Consider the following 20,443-nt stretch of genomic DNA (forward strand, 5'->3'; position numbering starts at 1 on the left):
CCACCTCCGCCCACAACGCCAAGCGTCGCCATCTCGCCTCGGGCTCCAGAATCGGCAATCCACGGCCCCTCTCCAGCGCTCGTGACCGTCAGCTGTGATTGATGGTTTGGATAGTTCAATGGCCCGGAGATGGCCGGTGGGATATATATGAAGACTCCTGCTGCTTCTTTACACTGTGCTACTACCTTGGCTTAGTACCCGCACTCAAACCCGCACGGTCACCGCCGCGGGCTCCTCCACCGGCAACTACCCTGCCGCCAACCCGACGTCAATGGCTGCTGATCCGCAAGACATAAAGGCTTCCTCGGCGAACCGATCGTCAGGAATCAGCACGCTGATTCTGACAGGATGCAGAAAGCGGACACAACAGCGCCGATCGAGGGCTGAGGGTCAGCACAACTCACCATCTCTGTTGCACAGCCGCGACAGCCGTGGGCAGCCATAGGATTCAGCCAGCTCTTCGACGTAGATCTTTGCCAGTTGGGCGGGAATGGGTAAGCGTCGCCCTCCTGAGTGATTCAGCCCTCGTGATCTTCTCTATGGCCGAAGGATCTTACATGGTGACTGAGAATAACGGATCGAGCTATGTGCCTGTATCTGCACTGCGTAACGGTTCCCACGCGATTCGACCGTGAAAATCTACAGTCCATTCCATTCACGTGTTCCTTTCACGTGGCAATAGTACGACGGCTGAACCGATTTAGCGCTGACATACCCCCATCATAATTTACTCTCTCTGCGCCCCCCTCCCTTCTCCAACTCCTCCTTCGCCTGCTCTCGCAAGATCTTGCGTAGAATCTTCCCCGACGGGTTCTTGGGAATCTCCTTGACCAACTTCACACCTCCCGTAAGACGCTTATATGAAGTCACGCGCTCCGCCAGCCAGCTGGCGATATCTTCGGGCGACGCCGACTGGCCTTGTTGGAGGACGACGTAGGCGCGAGGCTTTTCCTCGCCCGATCTATCACGCGTCTTGTTAGTTTGGTCGATGTACCTCCTGCCTCCAGTCATACTCACACTGTCACGCCGATAACGGCAGCGTCTGAGATTGCGGGATGCTCCAGAAGCAGTCCCTCCAATTCGGCAGGAGCAAGCTGGTTGCCCTTGACTTTGATCAATTCCTGTGACAAAGAGCGAGACACCGTCAGCCACATCCCCGTCGCCACACTCCGCAATGCGAGCAACACATACCTTCTTCCGATCAACGATGCTCAAGCATCCGTCCGAATGGTAAATCGCAATGTCGCCGGTCTTCAGCCATCCATCCTCCGTCATCGTGTCCTTCGTTGCGTCGGGCTTCTTCCAATACCCCTTCATCACATTCGGCCCACGAATCAGCAGCTCCCCTCGCTCGCCATCGGCCACCTCCTTCCCGTCGTCATCTACCAACTTCGCCTCGATATTGGGATTCAGCTCTCCAACTTTGCTCGGGTCGGACTCTCGTGTCGGATCCCATCCAGTGGCCGAGCAAGTGATTTCTTTCCCTGATGTCAGCACAACGTGGTCGTTCTTTGGGGATCAATATCAACGTACCGGACATCCCATAGCCAGCCTTGAGCTGGAACCTCCGACCAAACGCCTTCTCAAAATCGTTGATCGATTCGGAGCTCAGCGGCGCGGCGCCTACTCCGGCCCCTTCCACCGTGGAAATGTCATAATCTCTGACCTCCTTCCGCTTCGCCAACGCGACAGCGACCGGAGGCACGAGCGGAAGACCCGTGATGCGGTACTTCTGTATCCACTGCAGCATTTTGATGAAATCGAATTTCCGCATCAAGTACACGGGTATGCCTTTGCGGACGGACGAGACGGAGTGATGCGTTTGTCCGTACGCGTGATACAAGGGCAGAAAAGATAGGACTTTCGCCCGGCCGACCTTTTCCTCGTACTCCGGATCCAGGCGTGCGATGTAATCCGTTTGCACGCAATTCGAGATGTAATTCATGTGCGAAATTTCCACGCCTTTCGGCAGGCCGGTGGTCCCGGACGAGTAGTTCAAAACGGCCGTGGCGTTCATCTCCTTTCGCGAGTTGAATTCTTTCCACGCGAATTTGGAGCCTTCGGAGGCCGGGGCGAGGAGGGTCGACCAGTGCTGCAAGCCTCGCGACGCCTTCGGCTGCTGGCTTTTGAACATCTCTGACCCATCGCCCATGACGAAGATATGGTCGCGGGGGAATTTGAGGCTGGATGCCGCCTCTAATGCCGTGTCGAGGCTACCTTCTGCCGTGATGAGGAATTTCGCGCCGGAGTCCTTCAATTGATATGCCAGTTCACGCGCCACGTAGCTCGGGTTGGCGCCCGTGAAGATGCCGCCGGCCATCACGGTGCCCATGATAATCACCGGGAAGAAGACGGTGTTGCCAGAGTAGAGGAGGATGCGATCGCCGGGTTGCAGGCCCTTCTTCCGGAGCCCTGCTGCCAGCCGCTTGGCCCATTCTCGGTAGCTGCGGTGCGTGAGGTGCACTTCCGGCCATTCGGCGTCGATGATGATTGGTTTGTCCTCCAGATCCGCTGTGGGAGATTCAAAGACATAGGAGGGCAGCGACTGGGTTGGTATGTCGATCGACCACCGAGATTTGTGCGGCATGTTTTCGAGGTTTTGCGCGGCCGAGCCGGAGGTCGATTTTCACACTTCTATATCTACCGAAGCATTGATTGAACCACGCGGTAATGATAGAGCGAAATATGCAAATGGTAGAAGAGTAGGAACTGTACACCGACCTCGGTTTGAATTGGAGGAAGCTAGAAGTGTCGTCCACACAATCAAGCCGAGGCTCGCGAGGATTTCCGTTAACTAAATGTGCAGGTCTTGACACCTTGCCACCTTACCTACTCTAATCAGTCCAACGCGCCGATTCCGGCTACGGTTGCGACGGCACGGACGAAAGATCGGTTTAAACATTCCTGAGCAGTGAAGACTTAGCAAGAGAGGCCAGAGTAGCTGCGTCCTGTGGTGTGGAGTCAGCTGCACAGCAAATGCATAATTCCGTCGGGGTCTCATGCGCCGAGTATATGATTCGTGGACATTCGAGACACTGCAGGGAAGCGGTGCGCCCGCGGCCGGAGAACGCCCAGCGCATTGCATCCGTCGTATTGAACGGATCGTCTAGAATTGTACAGTGCCTAGAATCCGATTCAGATGCTCTCCGGCGAGCTGATCCCATCCGAAGAGCTCGCATGCACAATCCTTGGGACGCGCTTCTGAAGCGTTGCTCGGCCGCCGATAGTAACAAGAGCTACTGTATGGCAACAAGTAAATCAATGGAACACTATGTCGAACTGTGTTAACCAAATGAGAGGAAAGATCATCTCAGGGTCCAAACGGTTTGTTGTCGTGTGGAGAAACGCGGACGCCGCTCGACGAAGCCATACCATCAGCTGCTCCAAGCGTCCGCCGTCGCTAGACCCTGGATCAACATGCCAATCTACCACGAATTCCAGGCCTTGCCTGGAGAAGCGTGCCTCATCTGGGGGCTTTGTGCCACACGCAGTTCGGTGAAGGCCGATCTTGTGTTCCCATGCATGCACGCCGCCGGGTCCTCCTGGACACGCAGAGCATGAGCTGAACACGCACAACCATGGGGGCGTTCATGTCATGCTATTGCGGCGGTGGAAGGAAACGTCACATTCTTCGGAAAATATTCCGAAACTAGGTCGGGGGAAGAATGCGGTACGGATCCTCTGAATGGGAAACGGGCGCGGATCCTGCGAACTTTCTGAAGAAGTCAAAGAATGTGCACACGTGCCACGCCGATGTGAAAGGAAATCATGTTGAGAATTGCAGGGCATGCATGAATGCTGACAGACCGCATCCGCCTTTGATACCCCTGCATCATGCGTGCATAACGGTGTTCGTGAGAATGGAGAAGATCCCGCGGCGTGCCCTTCTGTTCCCCCGCGATTGCGTAGTCCACCCAGCAATCAGATGCCCAGCGCAAAAGAAACTCTGCTGGCCAAGGCAGACTAAGGGGTGCCAACTGGCATGGGCGTGCATGGGCGTGTTCGCGTACAGAAAAATAAGGTAGACGTGCAGTTCTTCATCTTGGATAACTGGGGCCAAGGCTCGCGGGCGGCCGATTGTGGAAGGATACGGGCGATCATCAAGTCAAATGTCTCTGCATGTCCGTTCTCCTGCATCTTGAAACACGCACGCGGCCAGGCAGGCATTGCGACATCAGCCCACAGCGGGCTGCTCGGCGGAGAGGCGACGAGGGCATACGATTGGCTGCACTTGGCTTCGGCCGCCAAGTGAGCGGTGTATAGTCAGACAGGTTGAGCTGGCAACGGCAAGGTTCTAGGTGCGCCTGACAGTCTCGAGCAGCAAAGGTGGCGTTCGGTTTTTTTTTCCCGCGTGCTTGTCACGGGGGAGGACTCGATCACAGATGTGGAGGAACGATGCCGCTCTGGGGTGACTGGTAGGCATCGGTGCACTGCGCCCAGCTGCAAGTTGTCTCGCTTGCATGCTGGCGGGTGGGCATGCATATCTGCACGATTCGGGAGTAGGGCGCCGCCTATTCGAGGCTATCCTCGGACGCTCCTGGCTTCACGCAACCCGCCGTGCGAGGAGGGTTGTGCAGCTGCAGTATATATACAAGTCGGGGTGCAACGCACATACAATCCTCGTCGCCGGGGAACGAGAGCAGGCCGACGCGTCGCAACACGCTCGAGTTTGATGAAGCACTGGGGCTGCAAGGGTTGCATGCGGCTAGCTGCAGTTAAACTTCTGCTCGGGCTTCGCGCTAGCGGGAGCTAGGCGGCGAACGGGTGTCCGGCCTTCGCTTGTGGTCGCTCAGGCGTCAGCGGGCTTGGAGAGTTGGACGGATCTTCTGCTGCCTCACTCTTCACCGCATCGAACAACACCCATCTTCTCCCCCTCCTCCTCCACTCTCCTCCTCTCCTCCTCCCCATCCTCCCTCTCCTCCTCCAGGCTCAATTCGCAGCGCAACGGGTCGTTGTTGCTGCAATTGCTGCCGTCCACTCCTTTACCCCTCCTCCTGTTGATGTCGATGCATTGTTTCGTTGGCCGACGTGGAGAATAGCATCAGATTGGCTGTGCCTCACGCTCTGGAAGCTTTGGTCTCTCCTTCACTTTGTACGCCGCGCTGCTCCATTGTATGTGGAACGCCCACTGATCTCCCACAGATAATATCGCTTCCATCCGACACTCCCTTCATCGGTCGCTCTAATTTCCTCCACATCACTATCGCCGAAACGCTGGCCTTTTCGTTCGCCTACAACCCTCCTCCCTCGGGCACCATCCCTTGTAGTGTACTTCTCCTTCACCGATTCGATCGGAGAAGCACTCCACTACGGCTGCAGTGAAGAATACCCCGTCCACGACCGCCCACCATGGCTCAGGTGATCACTCCAGACCTGTATACCATGCGTGGTGAAAGTATGGACTCGGCCAACTATTCCGCCGTTCCCTCCCCGACCCAGCCATGGACGTGGCAGCACACCTCCGCGATACCGAGCCGGCGGCCGGCCTCGTCTTCCATGCACATCGACATTCCTTCGTCTGCCGCCTCGTCCCACCGCAGAACCGCCTCAACTCTTCCGAGCTTCACGTTCAACGCCGCCGACACTTCAGGTCGACGGGACTCGGACGACAGCCCGCCACGTACTCCTGAAGACACTTTGACAACCTCACCCCCTCGTACCGGGCATCGAAGGGGCGGGAGCGAGTTTGTGGGCGGCGACTCGAGACTGGGATTGTCAAACGTGCTGAGCTCAAGCCCCACGAAAGCCTGTGAGCCGCATGGTTTCACGGCCAACCCGTCAGTAGCAGCTCCTGGCCGGCGAGGACACGCTCATCGTCGATCAGCTGCCATCTCGAATCACGATGTCGCAAAGCTCATGCAGCCGCCCAGTGACGCTCAGCCGCGCTTGAGCAGCAGTCTCCCTACCACTCCGCTGGACGCCTACTCGGTTCCGCCGCAGCCAGAGCGCTCATCGGTACCCGCAGGAGCTCTGTCTGACCCGTTCGGGCCGCCCTTGGACAGCGTGTCAACTCGACCACCATCGCGGCTCCGCGTTGGGTTCTCGGACAATGTCGAGTTTATTCCACGACCCCTCTCCACCATTTCGTCGGGAACCGAAAGCTCGCTATCTACTGTCCGCGGGCACTCGGTCAACAACAGCATCTCCTCTGTTCTCAGCCTCAGCACGCCAAGTCCGCCATCCTCTCGCACAATCATGCAACCTCTGCGAGCAAATCTAGCGGGTAGCCCAAAGGCCCCTGCTAAAGTCTCGTTCGACAGTAACAGACTTGTTGACAAAGAAGGTCAATGGCTGAAGCGTCGGCCTACGAATGTCCTCAACCGACCTGCGTCGGACTCGGGACTCGGTCAGCCCAAGACTACCATCAGCATTGCGCAGACTTCTGTGCCATCACGGAAGCGGGCCTCGAGCCACGGTTTCGGGGTCAATCGCAGACGAAGCGAGCCTACGATCGGCCTCGCGGCGAGCATACCCTCCCGGCTATCAACGCTCTCTCTCCAAGAGCCGGGCTCGCCAGGGTACAGAGCTGTGGAAGCGCAAGAATGCCGCGAAGTTGAGCGGAAGTCTTCGGCAAGGAAGATCAGAGATTGGGCAGCGTCGAAGATATCGAGGAAGACCAAGGAGATGGGAAGGGCGCTGATGTCGAGCCACAGTGCGAGTTCTCTACGCCCTGTAAGCGCGGAGAGTGGCACGAGCAAGTCGACCGACATTTCTCCATCGGAACCTCCTGTCGCAGAGACAGACTTGGACACCGTGTTCAGCCAACAGGACACCGTCGAGATTGCGGAGCCCTTTGCATCCTCGCACATTGAGCCCTCGGCGTATACTTGGGGCCCGAATGGCGCCCGCCGATCGTACGATGATCAATCAGAAGCTGTCCTCGATCTCGATGCTGCTTTGGGCCCCTTCAAGACGCCCTCAATCGCTTCTTACCGCCAACGCAGAGAGCTTCACAGCAGCCGCCTCACAAAAGACTTCAGCGGCCCAGGTGGGCACTACCATCGCCGAGCCGAGAGCGCGCCCAATCTTTCGCCCTTCGAGATGCCTCGAACAGACATCACTTCCCAGGCAGGCATGGCGGATGTCTTTGAGGAGGAAGAAGAAGATCCTAGGACTGGTCTCTCAACCGCAAAATTATCAATGATGCGGTCGGTGGATGGCAAAACCTCCGGCCCCTCCGTGCTGAACTCCGATGCTGCGGCTACTGGCATTCCCGCCCTACACGACGACGGCCTGGGCATCCGAGGGAGTTTGGAGTCTGATCGAGTATTCGCGCTAGGGAGTAGCAGGTACGCCCCGCCTCATCTGATGACGGATGGACGAGGGCTCTCGGTTGCCGAAGAAACCATTCTGGAGGAGTCGCCTACTGGGTGCGAGGTCGAAATTGTCGATGCCGAGGAAGAGCCACGTGCTTCCTCTCTCACAAAGTCATCCGACTCCAGCGACACGCCAACCGTGTTTGCTGCTCCCATCGGCACGCTCACTCTACCGGACGGCCAACAGTCGCTCATGACTCCCGAAATGTACCAGACGTCAACCTTCTCCTCACCAGCGATTGGACATGGTCTGTTCGACCACAGCCGGCTGGACACCGCGGCTTCTTCCATCATGACGGACAACCGAACGCTGAGTTCCTGCACCACCGGGGAATATGGCCAAGATCTGCGCATCTCCGTCGACGTGCCCTCGCTCACCAGCAGCCGGTCGACCATGATCAGCCAATGGCATGGCAATGGATCACGACGTGATTTGAGCGATGCAGAGCCAGTATCGTCCGGCATTCCTCAATCGCTCGAGCCGACTACGACCAATGATTCGAAACGAAAGCGCAGCTCGATTCAGAGCCTGTCGCAACTCATGGGAGGCACGTTTGGCACGAAGAATCGACCTTTCGGCGATGCACGCCCTCAGACTTCCACCACCTCTCTGGTGACCACTGCTTCGGGCACGAAGGAAAATCGGTTGAAGAAGTTGATGTTCTGGAAGTCTAAACAGCGACCTCATCCAGTCCAACGACCTGCATTGTCTTGAGGCTCACGACACTCGCTGTCGAGCATCTTTCCCCACTCTCTCTTTTCCATGACGTGTATGCGTCACTGGCACACGGCTATTCACCCGCTCCCGACAAGCATGCTTTACCCACGCCTGCCCACTCACTCTTTCGGAAAGGCATCTTCACTCTCATTTTCTAGCACGGCGGCCTTGCGACTGATTTAACGAAAGACTGACAACCTGTTACGGCCCGGACAGAACGGACTCGGATCGAGTCAGGAATGTGGTGATCCGGGCGGAGGATTCCCCTTATATGGACGCGGCGGGGTGACGAACGTGGAGGCACGCTTGTGTGGTATCAGAAAAGTCCTTTTTGCTTCCCCCTTGGAATCTCACTTCTCTCTTCCAGATTGAGAACGGATATGGCGATCATCAGCAGCGGACTATGAATGATAGATATTTTCGTGGATAGGCTTTATTCTTCCCAGATGAGCAGATCCTAATGAATTGAAAGTACCATCTTCTATATCGTGCGCCTCTTCAGAGATTGCATCACACATTCCACTCTCGTATCTCTGCTCCGATCGAGATCAAGCTCCAAGAGATCCCTTCGACTGCCCAGCCTTCTCCACGCCCTCGAACTTACTCACTCTCCCCGCCCTCCTCTCCTTCCGACTCGGCAGCTCGCTCCCCTCGCCACTCATGACGCTGCCCGGGTGCACGGCGTTGAGCAGCACGAGCGCCACGAGCATGGGCAGGGAGTCAAGACAGTACTGGAAGACTTCGTGGTTGGGGATGGTGCTGTGCAGGCCTTTGGAGTATTCGATGAGGCGGAAGACAATGCGGGTCTAGGTTCAATGAGTGACGTTAGTGGGTGGATTTGGGCGGAATTGGGGATGGGGAGTCACGCACTGTGATGAGAGCTAGACATGCGTAGAGGGTGTAGAGGAGGATGAGTGCTTTGCGCATGTGCTGCGGTTTTTCCGCGAGGATGGTGCGATGCAGGCTCATTGCGTACATTGTAAAGATGAGGATGAAGAGTTGCTGGATGCCGACGCCGGCCATGTAGATGTGGAGGTCTGGTGATGTTAGTCTTGGGGTGTAAAGGATCTCAGCAATGGGGAGGCGCGAGTACCGTTTAGGATTGCGGCATCGTTGTTAAGTGTGCTGGCTGCCATTGCGGCTCCGGCGACCTGGACGATGAATGCTCTGAACAACTTATTAGCTCGGAAGGAAATACGTTGTTGAGTAGGTCTCACATGATGTCAAGGACCACAAAAACCATCCCGATCCTCCAGGCGTAGATGCCGAAGATCTTGGCTCGGCGGGTGAAGTTCCAGACCATGCGGCCCAGGACCATCTGTCGTTCCTAATCAGTCTTGTGCACGTATATCTTTCTTTCGATTGCGGACCGACGTAAACGAAAGCGTTGGTCCAGAGAGGTGCAACCAGTATCAACACAAACCACGCCGCGTAGTCGGCAAGGCTTGTTGGATTCTTGATGCTAACGATGCGAAAGATGTAGGCGAGCGTCTGCCACAATGCACTCATACATATCACCCAGCAGTACCACTTCTTGTAGTAGATGCCTTGGCCAACGTGTGCAAGGAACGTGAAGGCGAAGAAGACACACATGATGTAGGCTGCGTCAATGTTGGGACAGAATGACCATTGACTCCCGGGAGTGGTCAAGTCGGGGCAGCTTTGGGACGACATATTGACGTAAAGAGAGGGGGTAGAGTGGAGAGATCGATCTGGAGATGGGAAATGGAGATGTTGATGCGTACGGACTGCGACAGCCGTTCTTTATACCACTTACCACTTCCGCAGAGCATGAGACGACATAGCTGCTGCCTCGCGCTCATGAAACACAGAGTATGTCCATACGAGCCTTTCGTCTTATTAGCTCTCTCCAGGCGTCTGGGATCTGGAAGAGGTAGTAGCTGGTTCTGGAAGGCGTGGTAGCCATGTCGGCGCAGTCTGGCCGACGTCGAGGTGAAGTCGAGAGTGCTATGTCGATAACATGCCCCGCTTTTCCTCGCCGTCTCATTCGCCCGTTCGTTCGGACACCCACGCTTCCCATCAGCCTCACATCCCATTCCTACTGCTTAATGGTTCCTCGACATATACTGCAGCCGACTCTCACTTCTGATATGCAACATGCTTTTTGCTCGTATGTACACTCCCGCGCCTCATGCCCCGAGTGAACCCTGCGGACCGCAAGCGCGTGAGGCGGCCCAAGACGCGGACGGGCTGCAAGACCTGTAAAAGTAAGTTGCCCCGATACGAAGCGCGATAACCTGCTAACTTCGCGGACAGTCAGGCGAATCAAGTGTGACGAAGCAAAGCCATCGTGTCGCCGCTGCACTTCCACGGGACGCAAGTGCGATGGCTATGATGTCTCACTGGAGCCTCCATCCTCGCTCGTCGGCGTGCGAAAAGGCCTCTATTGGACGGATTCGCTCTCATCGCGAGGACTGAGAGCATTACAGTTCTTCCAAGAGATTACTGTTCCCCAACTAGCCGGCTCACATGATCACTCCCTCTGGAGCCACAAGCTTTTACAGTCCGCATGCGAGGACGTCGGGATGCGCCATGCCATTGTCGCCCTGAGCACTCTCCACGAGGACTTTGTGACCACAGGCGAGGCCGAGAGGACCAAGGATAGCTTTGCACTGCAGCAGTACAATCTCTCCATCCGCCAGTACATCAAAGGCCCGAGTCAAGCTCGTCCAGACTGCATCATGGACTACAGCGTTGCATCTATCATCTACATTTGCATCGAGCTACTGCAGGGCCACTATCAGTCCGCGCTATCACTGATCGAAAGCAGTGTCCGCCTCTTCTATGATGAGGTGGTAAAGGCGCCAGGGCTATCACGCTGGCCATTGGAAATGATCGAAGTCATTCTGGACCGCTTTCAGTGCCAAATCATGGGTCTGATGGTCAAGTCGTTCGCCAGCAAAGTGGTCCTCCCGAGCGTCAGGAGGGCTGATACGCTGGTCATCCCGGAGCAATTCGAGTCGGTGCACGAGGCGAACGACTACTTTGATTGCTATTATCAGACATATGCGCTGTCGAAGGGATCTCTGTCGGCCGAGGAAATCAAATCCTACGTCCAAATCCTGCGTCGATGGGTCGCAGCTTTCGATGCCATGTTGGCGTCGCTCGGTCCAGATTTGCACTGGCGGGATGCACGGATGGTGAAGCTGCTTCAAATTCAACAGCTCATGTTGAACCTCCCATCCCAAGCCAAATCCGGTGTCGGAAGCGGCAGAGATGCCGAATTCACGGCCATATATCGGCAGGTCGTCGATCTAGCAGAGTCCGCATTGCACGAAGGCGGCGCTGCACCCATCGACTCTTCAGCACCTCACTTCGTTTTTACTCTTGATGTGGATGTCGTCGGGCCACTATACGATGTGGCTTGCGGCTGTCGAGACCCCAGCGTTCGCCGGAGAGCCCTTGCCTTACTTCGCCGTTATCCTCGACGCGAGGGACTATGGGACAGCCTGCTCGCTGCCCGCACTGCGGAGCGATGTATGGAGCTGGAAGAGGGTGCGGCGGGCGTTGTTGAGAGTGCTGCAGACGTGCCGGATTGGGCGAGAGTCTCGCATACCACGGCCATATTCAATGTTGGCGAGCGGCGGGCAACTGTGATATTCGAGAGTACTGGAGCGCCGGCAACCGACTCACCTGCCATTAGCTTAAGCGAAGTTCTCGAGTGGTGAGCAGTAGTCCAGTGGACAGAGCAGGGCCATTGCTATGAAAAGGATGGATTATACGGAGATCACGAAGAATACGCGATCGTCGCGCTTGGCGCGCAAGAGAACCATTGCGTGCACCAAATCCACCAGCCTTGGCCAAATTAATTGGTGAGGAACTTGGCGCTTGGCCCAACTTGGCAGGAGGTACACAGCCTTGCACTAGCCACATTATATGGTCATCGGCACCTCCCCTACCACATTTCCCGCCTCTGGCACCACTGACGACTTCTTGTCTTCCGCTGCTCGTCCTTTCCGCGACTTACGCGTCTTCATCACTCTCGTTCAACCGTCGTTCTTTGATCCCTTGGCAGTGGCGCGGCTCTGGGTTTATTTATCTTCGGACTGTTCCCTCTTTCCAACCACTTCGCATCCATCCATTGCGTCTCAAAAATGAAGGTTTCTATTTCTCACGCATGCCTTTGGGCAACAGTGGCATCTGCCGCCTCCACCCCCACAAAAGCCAAAAGGGCGAACAAAGCGCGGGCTGCGAGTCTGCCGACCGTCACGGTCCGAGGCAATGGTAAGTTGTATGCTCCCACAGCGACTCCAAAATACTGCGACTGACCCGCCCACCTTAGCCTTCTTCGCCGGCGACAACCGCTTCTACATCAAAGGCCTCGACTACCAACCCGGCGGCTCGTCTGCAGCCATCGACCCCATCGCCAACGCCGAAGGGTGTATGCGGGATGTGGAAAAGTTCAAGGAGCTGGGAATCAATACCATCCGTGTGTACACGGTCGACAACAGCCCCGACGTGGACCACGATCCGTGCATGAATGCTCTGGCCGATGCCGGCATTTACTTGGCTTTGGATGTCAACACGCCTCTGTACTCGCTGAATCGCAATGAGCCCGCGGGATCGTACAATGACGCTTACTTGCAAAACGTCTTTGCCACGGTCTCGAAGTTTGCAGGGTATAGCAACACGCTGCTCTTCTTCTCCGGCAACGAGGTCAGCCGTCCATATCTCCCTTCTCTCCAGGAAAATGTGATCACTAACTCCCCTCAAGGTCATCAACGCCGACAACAACACCAACAACGCCCCCTACATCAAAGCGACGACGCGCGACATCAAGTCCTATCTCGCCCAACAAGACCTCCGCCGCATCCCCGTCGGCTACTCTGCGGCGGACGTGTCGAGCAACCGCTACGACACGGCGACGTACATGAACTGCGGCACCGACGACCAGCGCAGCGACTTCTTCGCCTTCAACGACTACTCGTGGTGCGATCCGTCGTCCTACACCGTCTCCGGCTGGGACCAGAAGGTGGCGACGTACAGCAACTACAGCATCCCGCTGTTGTAAGTCTTTCCCCTCCCCGATCTCCTCCACTGCCGCATGTAAAAGACCTCTTTACTGACAATTGCATACCCAGCCTGTCCGAATTCGGCTGCATCACCAACACGCGCGCCTTCGGCGAAATCCCCTCGCTCTACAGCGCCAACATGACGCCCGTCTACTCCGGCGGGCTGGTGTACGAGTACAGCGAAGAAGGCAACGGCTACGGCCTCGTCAACATCCGCGGCAACAGCGTGCAAGAGACGGCCGACTTCCGCGCGCTGCGCGAAGCGTACGCCAACCTCGAAATGCCCACCGGCGACGGCGGGTACAAGCAGGACCTGCCGAAGAGCCAGTGCCCCTCCGCCAGCTCGACGTGGGAGGTGCACGATTTCGAGGGCGACGATTTGCCCGCTATCCCTGATAAGGCGGTGCAGTATTTGGATGATGGGGCGGGCGATGGAGCTGGGTTGAATGGGCCGGGCAGTCAGTGGGACGTGGCTGGGGCGAGTGATTCTACTGCTTCCGCTGGGTCTGGGTCGGGAGGTGGTGCGAGTGGGGGTGGAAGTAGCAGTGGCGGCGACAATGGCAGCGATGATGGAGGTTCGGGGAATGCGGCGGGTGCGTTGCGCACGCCGGTTGGCTTGCTCGTTGGAGCTTTGATTGTTGGTGTTGGGATGGTGGTTGGTGGAGGGTTGTAGGGAGCTGATTGATATAATTACTAGGCATTGGGGGCGTACAGATCAACTTCACAAACATTGAAATCATCATCAAAGAGTGCAGAATGCATCACATATCTACCAGACAACGCAGAGTCAAGTCGAGGAGAGTTGAGACAGCGCAAAGCAACAATCAAAGATCGCCTCATCTCACAATCCGACGAAGAATTCCTACATTAGCAAAAGAGAGTATAGATCTATGCTGCGGACACAAAAGCTGTGCTGATCCCCGACAAGACGCCATCCGCACAAGCAGAATCGAATCACGAGAAAGATGGACTTCTCCTCGCACCCCACCCGCCATGTCCATCCGCCAATCCGCTCATTGAAAAGCACTCCTCGCTCCGATGAGAAGAGAAGTGGATTGGAAGCAAGTAGGCAAGTGGTCGACTCTCCATCCCCCCGTTCCCGCCCCATTCTCCCGTCTGCCAGAGCGACTCCCCGCGTGAAAAGCGATCAGGTCGTTCCTTTTTCTCTCCTCAACGCCAATCCAATGGTATCCGTTAATAGCAGATGTGTTCGTCCTAAGAGTAGTCGAAAGGGGGAAAAAGAAGAGGCATGTGCTGGCTTGCTTTTGTCGGGAGCTTGGCTCGCCTCTTCGTGAAGAATCTCCGTCATCCGTGTCCGTAAGTCCAGCCATTCGGACTGGACCTCATTCGTTCCCACTCGCTCGAATCAATCACAGACCATCCGAGATAAAGATAGACGGGCGAGAGAGTGTACTTCGCGGTGAGGTGGATGAATCATATCAGGCCGCACATGCGCAGGTTCTCTTGGATGATGATGTCGTTGACGGCAGCCATGACGAAGCGGATCTGCATCGTGTCGGTGGCGCAGGTGAAGTGGGTGTAGATTTGTTTGGTGGGATGTTGATTGAGTCTGTCCACGTTCGTCAGCATACTCACTTTTCCACAGAGGTCAAGACAACTCACGATACGAATCGATTCAGGATGTACTCGCACGCCGCATTGTAATCCCGGCCGCCCTCGTAGTCGGGGAAGTAGTTCTTCATCGGGCTAATGGGCAGCTTCTCTTTGAAGCGATCGATCTTGTTGAGGAAGAGGATGATGCTGGTCTTGGTGAACCAGCGGGAATTGCAGATCGAATCGAAGAGGGTGAGAGCTTCTTGCATGCGGTTCACGGTTTCGTCCTCGAACAGCAGCTGGTCGTACTCCGAAATGGCGACAAGGAAGAGGATGGTGGTGACGTTCTCGAAGCAGTGGATCCATTTCTTGCGCTCCGATCGCTGGCCTCCGACGTCGAACATACGGTAGGTGAGGTCGCCGATGATGAAGGTGGTTTCAGTGATGCCGGTGGTCTTGACGCGAGAACGCAGAACGTCGGCGTCGGAGGGGACGTAAGTAGGGGAAGAGATAGTATCGATGCTGTCAAAGTAGTATTTCGCGCTGTCGTTGAGCTGGTATTCACGACTTCGTTGGAAGGCGGCTTGCACACCAGCATCAGCCCACAGGGCCTGGATTGCTTGGCCGACCTCGGGTGGGAGGACATCGCCTTCGATTTGCGCGGGCTGCATGAAGATGGTCTGAACATGGTACTCGGCGCGCTGGTCATCGAGAGGTAGCTCCAAGCTTTCCATGGCTTCGAGGATGACGCGCATGGACTGGACCGTGTTGGAGAAGATGATCTGCGAGGCGTGTTAGCGGGGAAATTGTGCGCCGTGCTGTTGATCGAACAGGTACACACCTCTCGGAAGCTTTCCCGCTCATCTCTTGAATAGCCGCCCTCGTGGATCAACTTCATCTGCTTCAGGATGGTGGATTTGCCCGATTCACCGGCGCCGAGGAGCAGCATCTTGATCTCGTTCTTCTGATTTAGCCGATCCTTCTTCAGCTGGTTCTCAATCTCTTCATTGCGCGCCTTGCCCTCCTTCGATTCGGAGCTCTGATTGCAGCCCATGGTGAGTGATTGCAGTCGTTACAATCGCAGAATGCTCGGTGGATTGGGAGAGGCAATGTGGCCGTTCGCAAGGAATATGATGGCAGGTCTAGGAGCCGTCGTGTTAGTTGAGCATGCGGCACGTGTGGAGAGGTGAGGAATAGGAACGGCATGTGAAGGCCGACAGCGACAAGCGAGGAAGTGACATTCGACGGAATATCACCCGACATCGTGCGCGCTGGCAATGGTGACCAATGCGGGAGGGGAAGCGAGTATGAAGGCAGATTCAAGGCGTTGTTTCTGGGGGTTTGCAACAAAACATTCCGAGGGCGTACTAACCTCAAGCGATCCTCGCCAGCAGTATCGGGGACGTGGGTGGAAGCTTCCTCTTCCTCACCGCCGAGCGACGGCAGATGTGGTCTTGTACAGACGGGTGGGTGTAGGGGAAGAAGCTGATTTGTAAGGCGCTGGAGGAGAGCTTTGGCTGTGCCGCACGGCTGCTGCGAGGGGGCGTCGGCGCCCGGGAGAAGTCGAGCGGGTGGGGCGGGGGTGTGGCGGAGATGGGCGTGTGTGCGACAGCGCCGGGGACCAGCTGGTGTCGCGCGATGGGAGAGAGAGGCAGAGTCGAGCGGAGGCGGGTGCGGTGGAGGAGGAGGAGGGAGGGTTTGTAGCAATGGGGGCAACAATTGCTGGTGACAGGACAGCCGGGACCTGGCAAACTAGTGGCCGTCCGGCTTTTCCCGCCAATCAGGTGTGGAGAGGCGGGTTAATCTTAATCCACTGCCGGTTGCGGTTCACGGATGGTGTGACGTGCGGTGAGCTGGAGCAGGAGATGAGGCAAGAGGCAGCAGTGGAAGTGGAGGTGGAAGAGGAAGAAGGGCGGGTTAGCAGATGGATGGGCAGCTGGGGGGGATGGGAGAGAAGAGATGGGGATGTGCAACGCAGAGAGCAATGCGCAAAAACGGGGTTGGCAGAGGTGTGGAGCGAGGGCTTGCGATTGGGGCCAAACGCGAAAGACTGACAAGGCCGGGCTGGAAGGGGAAAGGACTGCGCGGCAAGTGCGGGTGCGGTGAAACCTTAACTCCATTCGCCTCCAGCTTGGGCCCTGCGATCGCCAGCGTCCAAACGGACAACACCGTTAGCGCAAGCAGATATGCCCCGGGCCCCCGAAGGCCCCGTCGGCGGTGCACATCATCTGCTCCACGCCCCGAATCAGCAGCGGATGCTCACTTCCGTTGATGATGGACACTGCACGCCCACCGCTGCGCATCAACGGCCCCCGGGAGCCCCCAAGCAATCGAATGGACGTCGCAGCCTCCAAGCCCCCAAAGATCGCCCGGCTAGCTGCCGCCGCCGCCGCCCATCGACGTGGGTCCCGCTCCAGCCATTGGTGCGACTGGGCGCGCATAACACTCGCGACTCGTTTGCCTTTGCCTCTGCTCACTCTTTCCCGCAAAATAAGCGCCATCGGGGCCCGTTAGGGCCATCAGACGATGGGTTGCTGACTCTCTTGGCTTTTGCAAGTAAGCTGCAAAGACTCCCAGCATACTCACGCGAGAGAAGAAGGAAGCAGCATGTCAGGTTGCTAGGTGTTCCGTGGGCTGACCTCGTATTCATCCCCTCCCCAGCCCTAGTGAAAGCAATGGAAACACCAACTCCGCAGCAGAGTGCGCCATCTCAGCCTGCCGGTGCCACTGTGCCGGGCCATCTGTAGTTGGCAAAGAGGCCTCCAAAGAAGCAGACGGTAACACGTACCAAACTTCACCTCTCTCCCCACCCTCGCACAGCAGCCATCACACATGTAACGCACGTACTATTCAAAGAAGAACAACCAGCAGTGTCACCACCAGCCACCGGGCGTCAAGACACGGTGATCGAGCTTGGGATCAAGTCCGCATTTGATCGAATTCCTGCACTCTTGGTTGTTTTGCATTCATGTTCATCAGATCGAAAGAGGACCTTCATTCACCTCATTGGAATGTCTAGCAAGAAGTAGAGAAATCATATTCTAGGTAGGTATCATACGCCAAGTCTCGACGAACAACAAATATCGTTTCTTTGTGCTTCGTGCCACGCTCTCCAGCAGCCACTCGGCAGAAACCAAATCCCCATCTCGGCCGTTAATAAAAACAAAGCAAATCGTCGCGGTGCGCAAGCACCATCGGTTTTGAAAGCAACGAGAAGAAGAAAAAAAACCTCCCCTCGCTAACGTATGCACACGAACAATCGAGGGCGCAACTCCGCAGCAATCGCACAGCGAAGCGCGGAAGTCGCAGCCATCGAAACTCAGTCTGTTGCTTGGGTCATCTCCTCCCAGTCATGGTTGGTCGTAGCCTTTCCTCTTTCTCTTCATCATCCACCTCGTTTGCCACAAAACAGGGCCCTCAGTATGCGACCCCAGCAGCACTCTTCCGTTTCTCAGCAGCAGCAGACGTGGCACTCAAAACACCATACATCATCTTCCTCGCTCCATCCGCTCCGTAGATGCCGCTCCCATTGCCAACGCCCGTGGTACCTCCAGGCGTAGCAGGCGTCGGCGGCTGCTTGTACATCCCCACGTCCTCACCCTCGCTGCTACTCGACGCAGAGCTGAGGCCGAAATACCCATCCGTGGAGCCCTGGCTGCTGCGCTTCTCCTTCATCTCCGTGCCGATGGGGCTCATCTTGCGGTTTCCCGAGCCGCGGAAAGCAGTGGCGATGTCGTCCTCGGCGTCCTCGGTCAGAGACAGATGGAAGCCGGCATCGCTGACGGGGCTACCATTGGAGGAGCGAGACAGGCCGCGGCGACTGGTGCCGGCGCGCACGAGACTGTCAAGGGCGGCGCGGCGTTGACGAGCGGCGAAATTCTTGCTGCCTTCATGTTTGGTCGTAGGCAGGGCGGAGAGTTCCTCGAGTGGAGGTGGGCCGCGCGGTTGACGAATGGGATGCTCGCCAGCGCGAGCGGCACCGGGTCCAAATGTGCCGGTCATGGGAGGGGTGGGCATGACGCTGCGCTGGCTCCCAAACGTCGCTGCGGAGCTTGTCCTAGCGCCGCCGTAGGCACCACCTTCGGCTTGCGGGTTGATGAGGAGCGATGCGGCCTTCTTGTGGCCTCGTCGGAATGCGGTAGACGATGGCGGAGGGAGAGGCTCGACGTCTTCGTTCTCGTAGGGATTCGCAAGCTTGGGTGGGGTGTAAGAGCGGGCACGCGTCGCGCCTGGTCGGTCAAAGCCCGGAGGCGTAACGCTGACTGTTGGCGTGGCAGGTTGGAAGGTGTTAGACGCAGCCTGGGTGTCGAGTACGTAATTGTACCCCTGTGTCAGCGGGTTGTAGACAAGGTAGACGCCCGGCTGACCAGGTACTTCGATAGGCGATTGAATGTGTTGTTGCTGGGCGTACATGTTGTGCGAGTTCTGCTGTGGTGCTGCATTGTGGGACATGCCGCCGTTAAGATTCATGCCTTGCGCCGATGCCGTGAGGTTGGCAAGCTGCATCTGGAGTTGCTGTTGACGCTGTGCCAGGTAGAAGCTCGTCATCTGCATTTGCTGCAAAACGGCAGGGTCCATCTCCTCGGTCTGATCGTAGAGCGATGGCGGGGCAAGCACTTGCTCCGGCAAAGCATACATCTGGCGTCCGGCAGCCATGCCGTACTGGCTGGCGAGATCGTGTCGAGGAGCGGCGTTGTGAGGGTAGTCTTGGCCGTAAGAGGAGTTGCCGGCATCGGACCACTGCGAAGCGCCGAGCCCCTGCATTTGCGTATGGTTGAAGGGAGCGGAAGCTGGAGTGGCGGGCGTCTTGGGCTGGGTGCGCAGGCCAGCCAGGAGATGCGAGCGGCTGGTGCGCGGGGTGGGGTTATCCACCTGGTCTTCGCTGATGTGATTCATTGTGGGAGGCAAAGCAACGCTCAGCCTCTTATTGCTGAAACGCTGACGATGACCAAAGCCAGGACCAGGGTTGTTGAAGCCGTTGGAAGGAAAGGGATTGTTGGGGTTGGGGTTGTAAGCCATTTGAGCCAGACCGCCAGCGTCGAAGCTCATGCTTTTTCTAGTCGTGCGAACTTTCCGAGAAATGCAGTCGTGAAGCAAGGATCGGAACGCTTTGGAAGACCGGCTGCTGTGAAGGACAGAGAGTGATGTTGGAAGTAGAAGTCGAAGGAACGCGAGTTATGGGAATGCTGATTGTGGTGGTGCACAAAGTCGTTGGTGAAGAGAAGCAGGGGGGTCCAGTAAGCGCGAGCTTAGCGAGTCTCGAGCACCACAATTAGGCTGCTGTATCAAAGCAGAGTGGGTGGTGGTCGGTGAATATTAAAAGATTACAGAGCAATAGTCGTGATGGAAGCTGGGCGTTGGTTGAGTGTAGGTGACGATGGTACAGTCTCTTTCTCAAGGTTTGTACCAGGGCTTCCTCTGTTCAGGAATGGGTTGTGTGAGGTGAAGATGTCGACGAGGTGGGACAGGTGAAGGCACAAGCGGCAGCGGGAAGCTCGCGTGGCTCACTTGAATGATGATACGTCGGTGAAGGAGGTGCCAGACCAGGCAGGCAAAAGCGACACTCGGAGGGACGGGGAAACCAAGGGTAGCCCGGTCTTGTGGAGGCGTCGGTGGAGGGATGAGATGTTGGTGGGTGAAGACGACCAGCGGAACGAAGGCGAAAGCTCGCGGCGTGGGTGATGTGGGAAAAATGAAGGGAATGGGCGGGAATGGTGGGAGGGGAAAAACAAGGCAAGCACGCTGCTGCTAGAACCGACGAAGGGGAGGGGATAGAGAAAGAAGAAGGAATGAAGCGGGATGAGTGATGCTGGGATGAGGAG

The 20,443-nt window shown here is 56.8% G+C and overlaps 8 protein-coding genes across 8 annotated transcripts; 4 read left to right on the forward strand and 4 right to left on the reverse strand.

The window, feature by feature from the left end:
* Nucleotides 1–720: 720 nt before the first annotated feature.
* On the reverse strand, nucleotides 721–2,587 carry BDY17DRAFT_309382 (uncharacterized protein; the record flags this gene model as incomplete). The annotated part of the gene is made up of 4 exons (XM_033735326.1): nucleotides 721–997; nucleotides 1,018–1,121; nucleotides 1,192–1,484; nucleotides 1,534–2,587. 4 exons carry the CDS (start codon nucleotides 2,585–2,587, stop codon nucleotides 721–723), a joined length of 1,728 nt encoding a protein of 575 aa, XP_033590630.1.
* A 2,567-nt stretch (nucleotides 2,588–5,154) lies between these two features.
* Nucleotides 5,155–8,334, forward strand: BDY17DRAFT_120620 (uncharacterized protein). Its single transcript, XM_033729306.1, has 2 exons — nucleotides 5,155–8,169; nucleotides 8,224–8,334. The coding sequence occupies exon 1, from the start codon at nucleotides 5,350–5,352 to the stop codon at nucleotides 8,029–8,031; it is 2,682 nt and encodes an 893-aa protein (XP_033590631.1). The 5' UTR covers nucleotides 5,155–5,349; the 3' UTR covers nucleotides 8,032–8,169; nucleotides 8,224–8,334.
* Nucleotides 8,335–8,512: 178 nt separating this feature from the next.
* On the reverse strand, nucleotides 8,513–9,757 carry BDY17DRAFT_294908 (RTA-like protein). The gene is made up of 4 exons (XM_033733208.1): nucleotides 9,252–9,757; nucleotides 9,128–9,201; nucleotides 8,905–9,071; nucleotides 8,513–8,840 (listed from the first exon to the last, which is right to left on the reverse strand). Exons 1-4 carry the CDS (start codon nucleotides 9,350–9,352, stop codon nucleotides 8,583–8,585), a joined length of 600 nt encoding a protein of 199 aa, XP_033590632.1. The 5' UTR covers nucleotides 9,353–9,757; the 3' UTR covers nucleotides 8,513–8,582.
* A 357-nt stretch (nucleotides 9,758–10,114) lies between these two features.
* BDY17DRAFT_294910 (uncharacterized protein) lies at nucleotides 10,115–11,973 on the forward strand. The gene is made up of 2 exons (XM_033733209.1): nucleotides 10,115–10,262; nucleotides 10,312–11,973. The coding sequence occupies exons 1-2, from the start codon at nucleotides 10,187–10,189 to the stop codon at nucleotides 11,721–11,723; spliced, it is 1,488 nt and encodes a 495-aa protein (XP_033590633.1). The 5' UTR covers nucleotides 10,115–10,186; the 3' UTR covers nucleotides 11,724–11,973.
* Nucleotides 11,974–13,903, forward strand: BDY17DRAFT_294914 (Glucanosyltransferase-domain-containing protein). The gene is made up of 4 exons (XM_033733210.1): nucleotides 11,974–12,279; nucleotides 12,338–12,711; nucleotides 12,770–13,062; nucleotides 13,137–13,903. Exons 1-4 carry the CDS (start codon nucleotides 12,150–12,152, stop codon nucleotides 13,738–13,740), a joined length of 1,401 nt encoding a protein of 466 aa, XP_033590634.1. The 5' UTR covers nucleotides 11,974–12,149; the 3' UTR covers nucleotides 13,741–13,903.
* Nucleotides 13,904–14,501: 598 nt separating this feature from the next.
* BDY17DRAFT_322941 (G-protein alpha subunit) lies at nucleotides 14,502–15,675 on the reverse strand (the record flags this gene model as incomplete). Its single annotated transcript, XM_033736912.1, has 3 exons — nucleotides 14,502–14,637; nucleotides 14,691–15,403; nucleotides 15,463–15,675. The coding sequence occupies 3 exons, from the start codon at nucleotides 15,673–15,675 to the stop codon at nucleotides 14,502–14,504; spliced, it is 1,062 nt and encodes a 353-aa protein (XP_033590635.1).
* Nucleotides 15,676–16,715: 1,040 nt separating this feature from the next.
* On the forward strand, nucleotides 16,716–17,571 carry BDY17DRAFT_294917 (uncharacterized protein). The gene has a single exon (XM_033733211.1). The coding sequence runs from the start codon at nucleotides 16,808–16,810 to the stop codon at nucleotides 17,366–17,368; it is 561 nt and encodes a 186-aa protein (XP_033590636.1). The 5' UTR covers nucleotides 16,716–16,807; the 3' UTR covers nucleotides 17,369–17,571.
* Nucleotides 17,572–17,662: 91 nt separating this feature from the next.
* On the reverse strand, nucleotides 17,663–19,856 carry BDY17DRAFT_120811 (uncharacterized protein). Its single transcript, XM_033729307.1, has 2 exons — nucleotides 18,104–19,856; nucleotides 17,663–18,025 (listed from the first exon to the last, which is right to left on the reverse strand). Exons 1-2 carry the CDS (start codon nucleotides 19,668–19,670, stop codon nucleotides 17,958–17,960), a joined length of 1,635 nt encoding a protein of 544 aa, XP_033590637.1. The 5' UTR covers nucleotides 19,671–19,856; the 3' UTR covers nucleotides 17,663–17,957.
* Between the last annotated feature and the right edge of the window lie 587 nt (nucleotides 19,857–20,443).

The sequence above is a fragment of the Neohortaea acidophila genome, assembly GCF_010093505.1.
Source record: "Neohortaea acidophila strain CBS 113389 unplaced genomic scaffold BDY17scaffold_4, whole genome shotgun sequence".
Lineage (NCBI taxonomy): Eukaryota > Fungi > Ascomycota > Dothideomycetes > Mycosphaerellales > Teratosphaeriaceae > Neohortaea > Neohortaea acidophila.

Bases quoted from the DNA above. Each gene is read 5' to 3' on its own strand.
- BDY17DRAFT_120620 (XM_033729306.1), top strand. From the start codon at position 5,350: ATGGCTCAGGTGATCACTCCAGACCTGTATACCATGCGTGGTGAAAGT.
- BDY17DRAFT_294908 (XM_033733208.1), bottom strand. From the start codon at position 9,352: ATGGTCCTGGGCCGCATGGTCTGGAACTTCACCCGCCGAGCCAAGATC. The intron at 9,202-9,251 runs GTGAGACCTACT...TAAGTTGTTCAG, and splicing joins TTTGTGGTCCTTGACATCAT to AGCATTCATCGTCCAGGTCG. The intron at 8,841-8,904 runs GTGCGTGACTCC...CATTGAACCTAG, and splicing joins CATGTCTAGCTCTCATCACA to ACCCGCATTGTCTTCCGCCT.
- BDY17DRAFT_294910 (XM_033733209.1), top strand. From the start codon at position 10,187: ATGCCCCGAGTGAACCCTGCGGACCGCAAGCGCGTGAGGCGGCCCAAG. The intron at 10,263-10,311 runs GTAAGTTGCCCC...CTTCGCGGACAG, and splicing joins GGGCTGCAAGACCTGTAAAA to TCAGGCGAATCAAGTGTGAC.
- BDY17DRAFT_294914 (XM_033733210.1), top strand. From the start codon at position 12,150: ATGAAGGTTTCTATTTCTCACGCATGCCTTTGGGCAACAGTGGCATCT. The intron at 12,712-12,769 runs GTCAGCCGTCCA...ACTCCCCTCAAG, and splicing joins TCTTCTTCTCCGGCAACGAG to GTCATCAACGCCGACAACAA. The intron at 13,063-13,136 runs GTAAGTCTTTCC...TTGCATACCCAG, and splicing joins AACTACAGCATCCCGCTGTT to CCTGTCCGAATTCGGCTGCA.
- BDY17DRAFT_294917 (XM_033733211.1), top strand. From the start codon at position 16,808: ATGCCCCGGGCCCCCGAAGGCCCCGTCGGCGGTGCACATCATCTGCTC.
- BDY17DRAFT_120811 (XM_033729307.1), bottom strand. From the start codon at position 19,670: ATGAGCTTCGACGCTGGCGGTCTGGCTCAAATGGCTTACAACCCCAAC. The intron at 18,026-18,103 runs GTGTTTTGAGTG...GGCCCTGTTTTG, and splicing joins AGCGAGGAAGATGATGTATG to TGGCAAACGAGGTGGATGAT.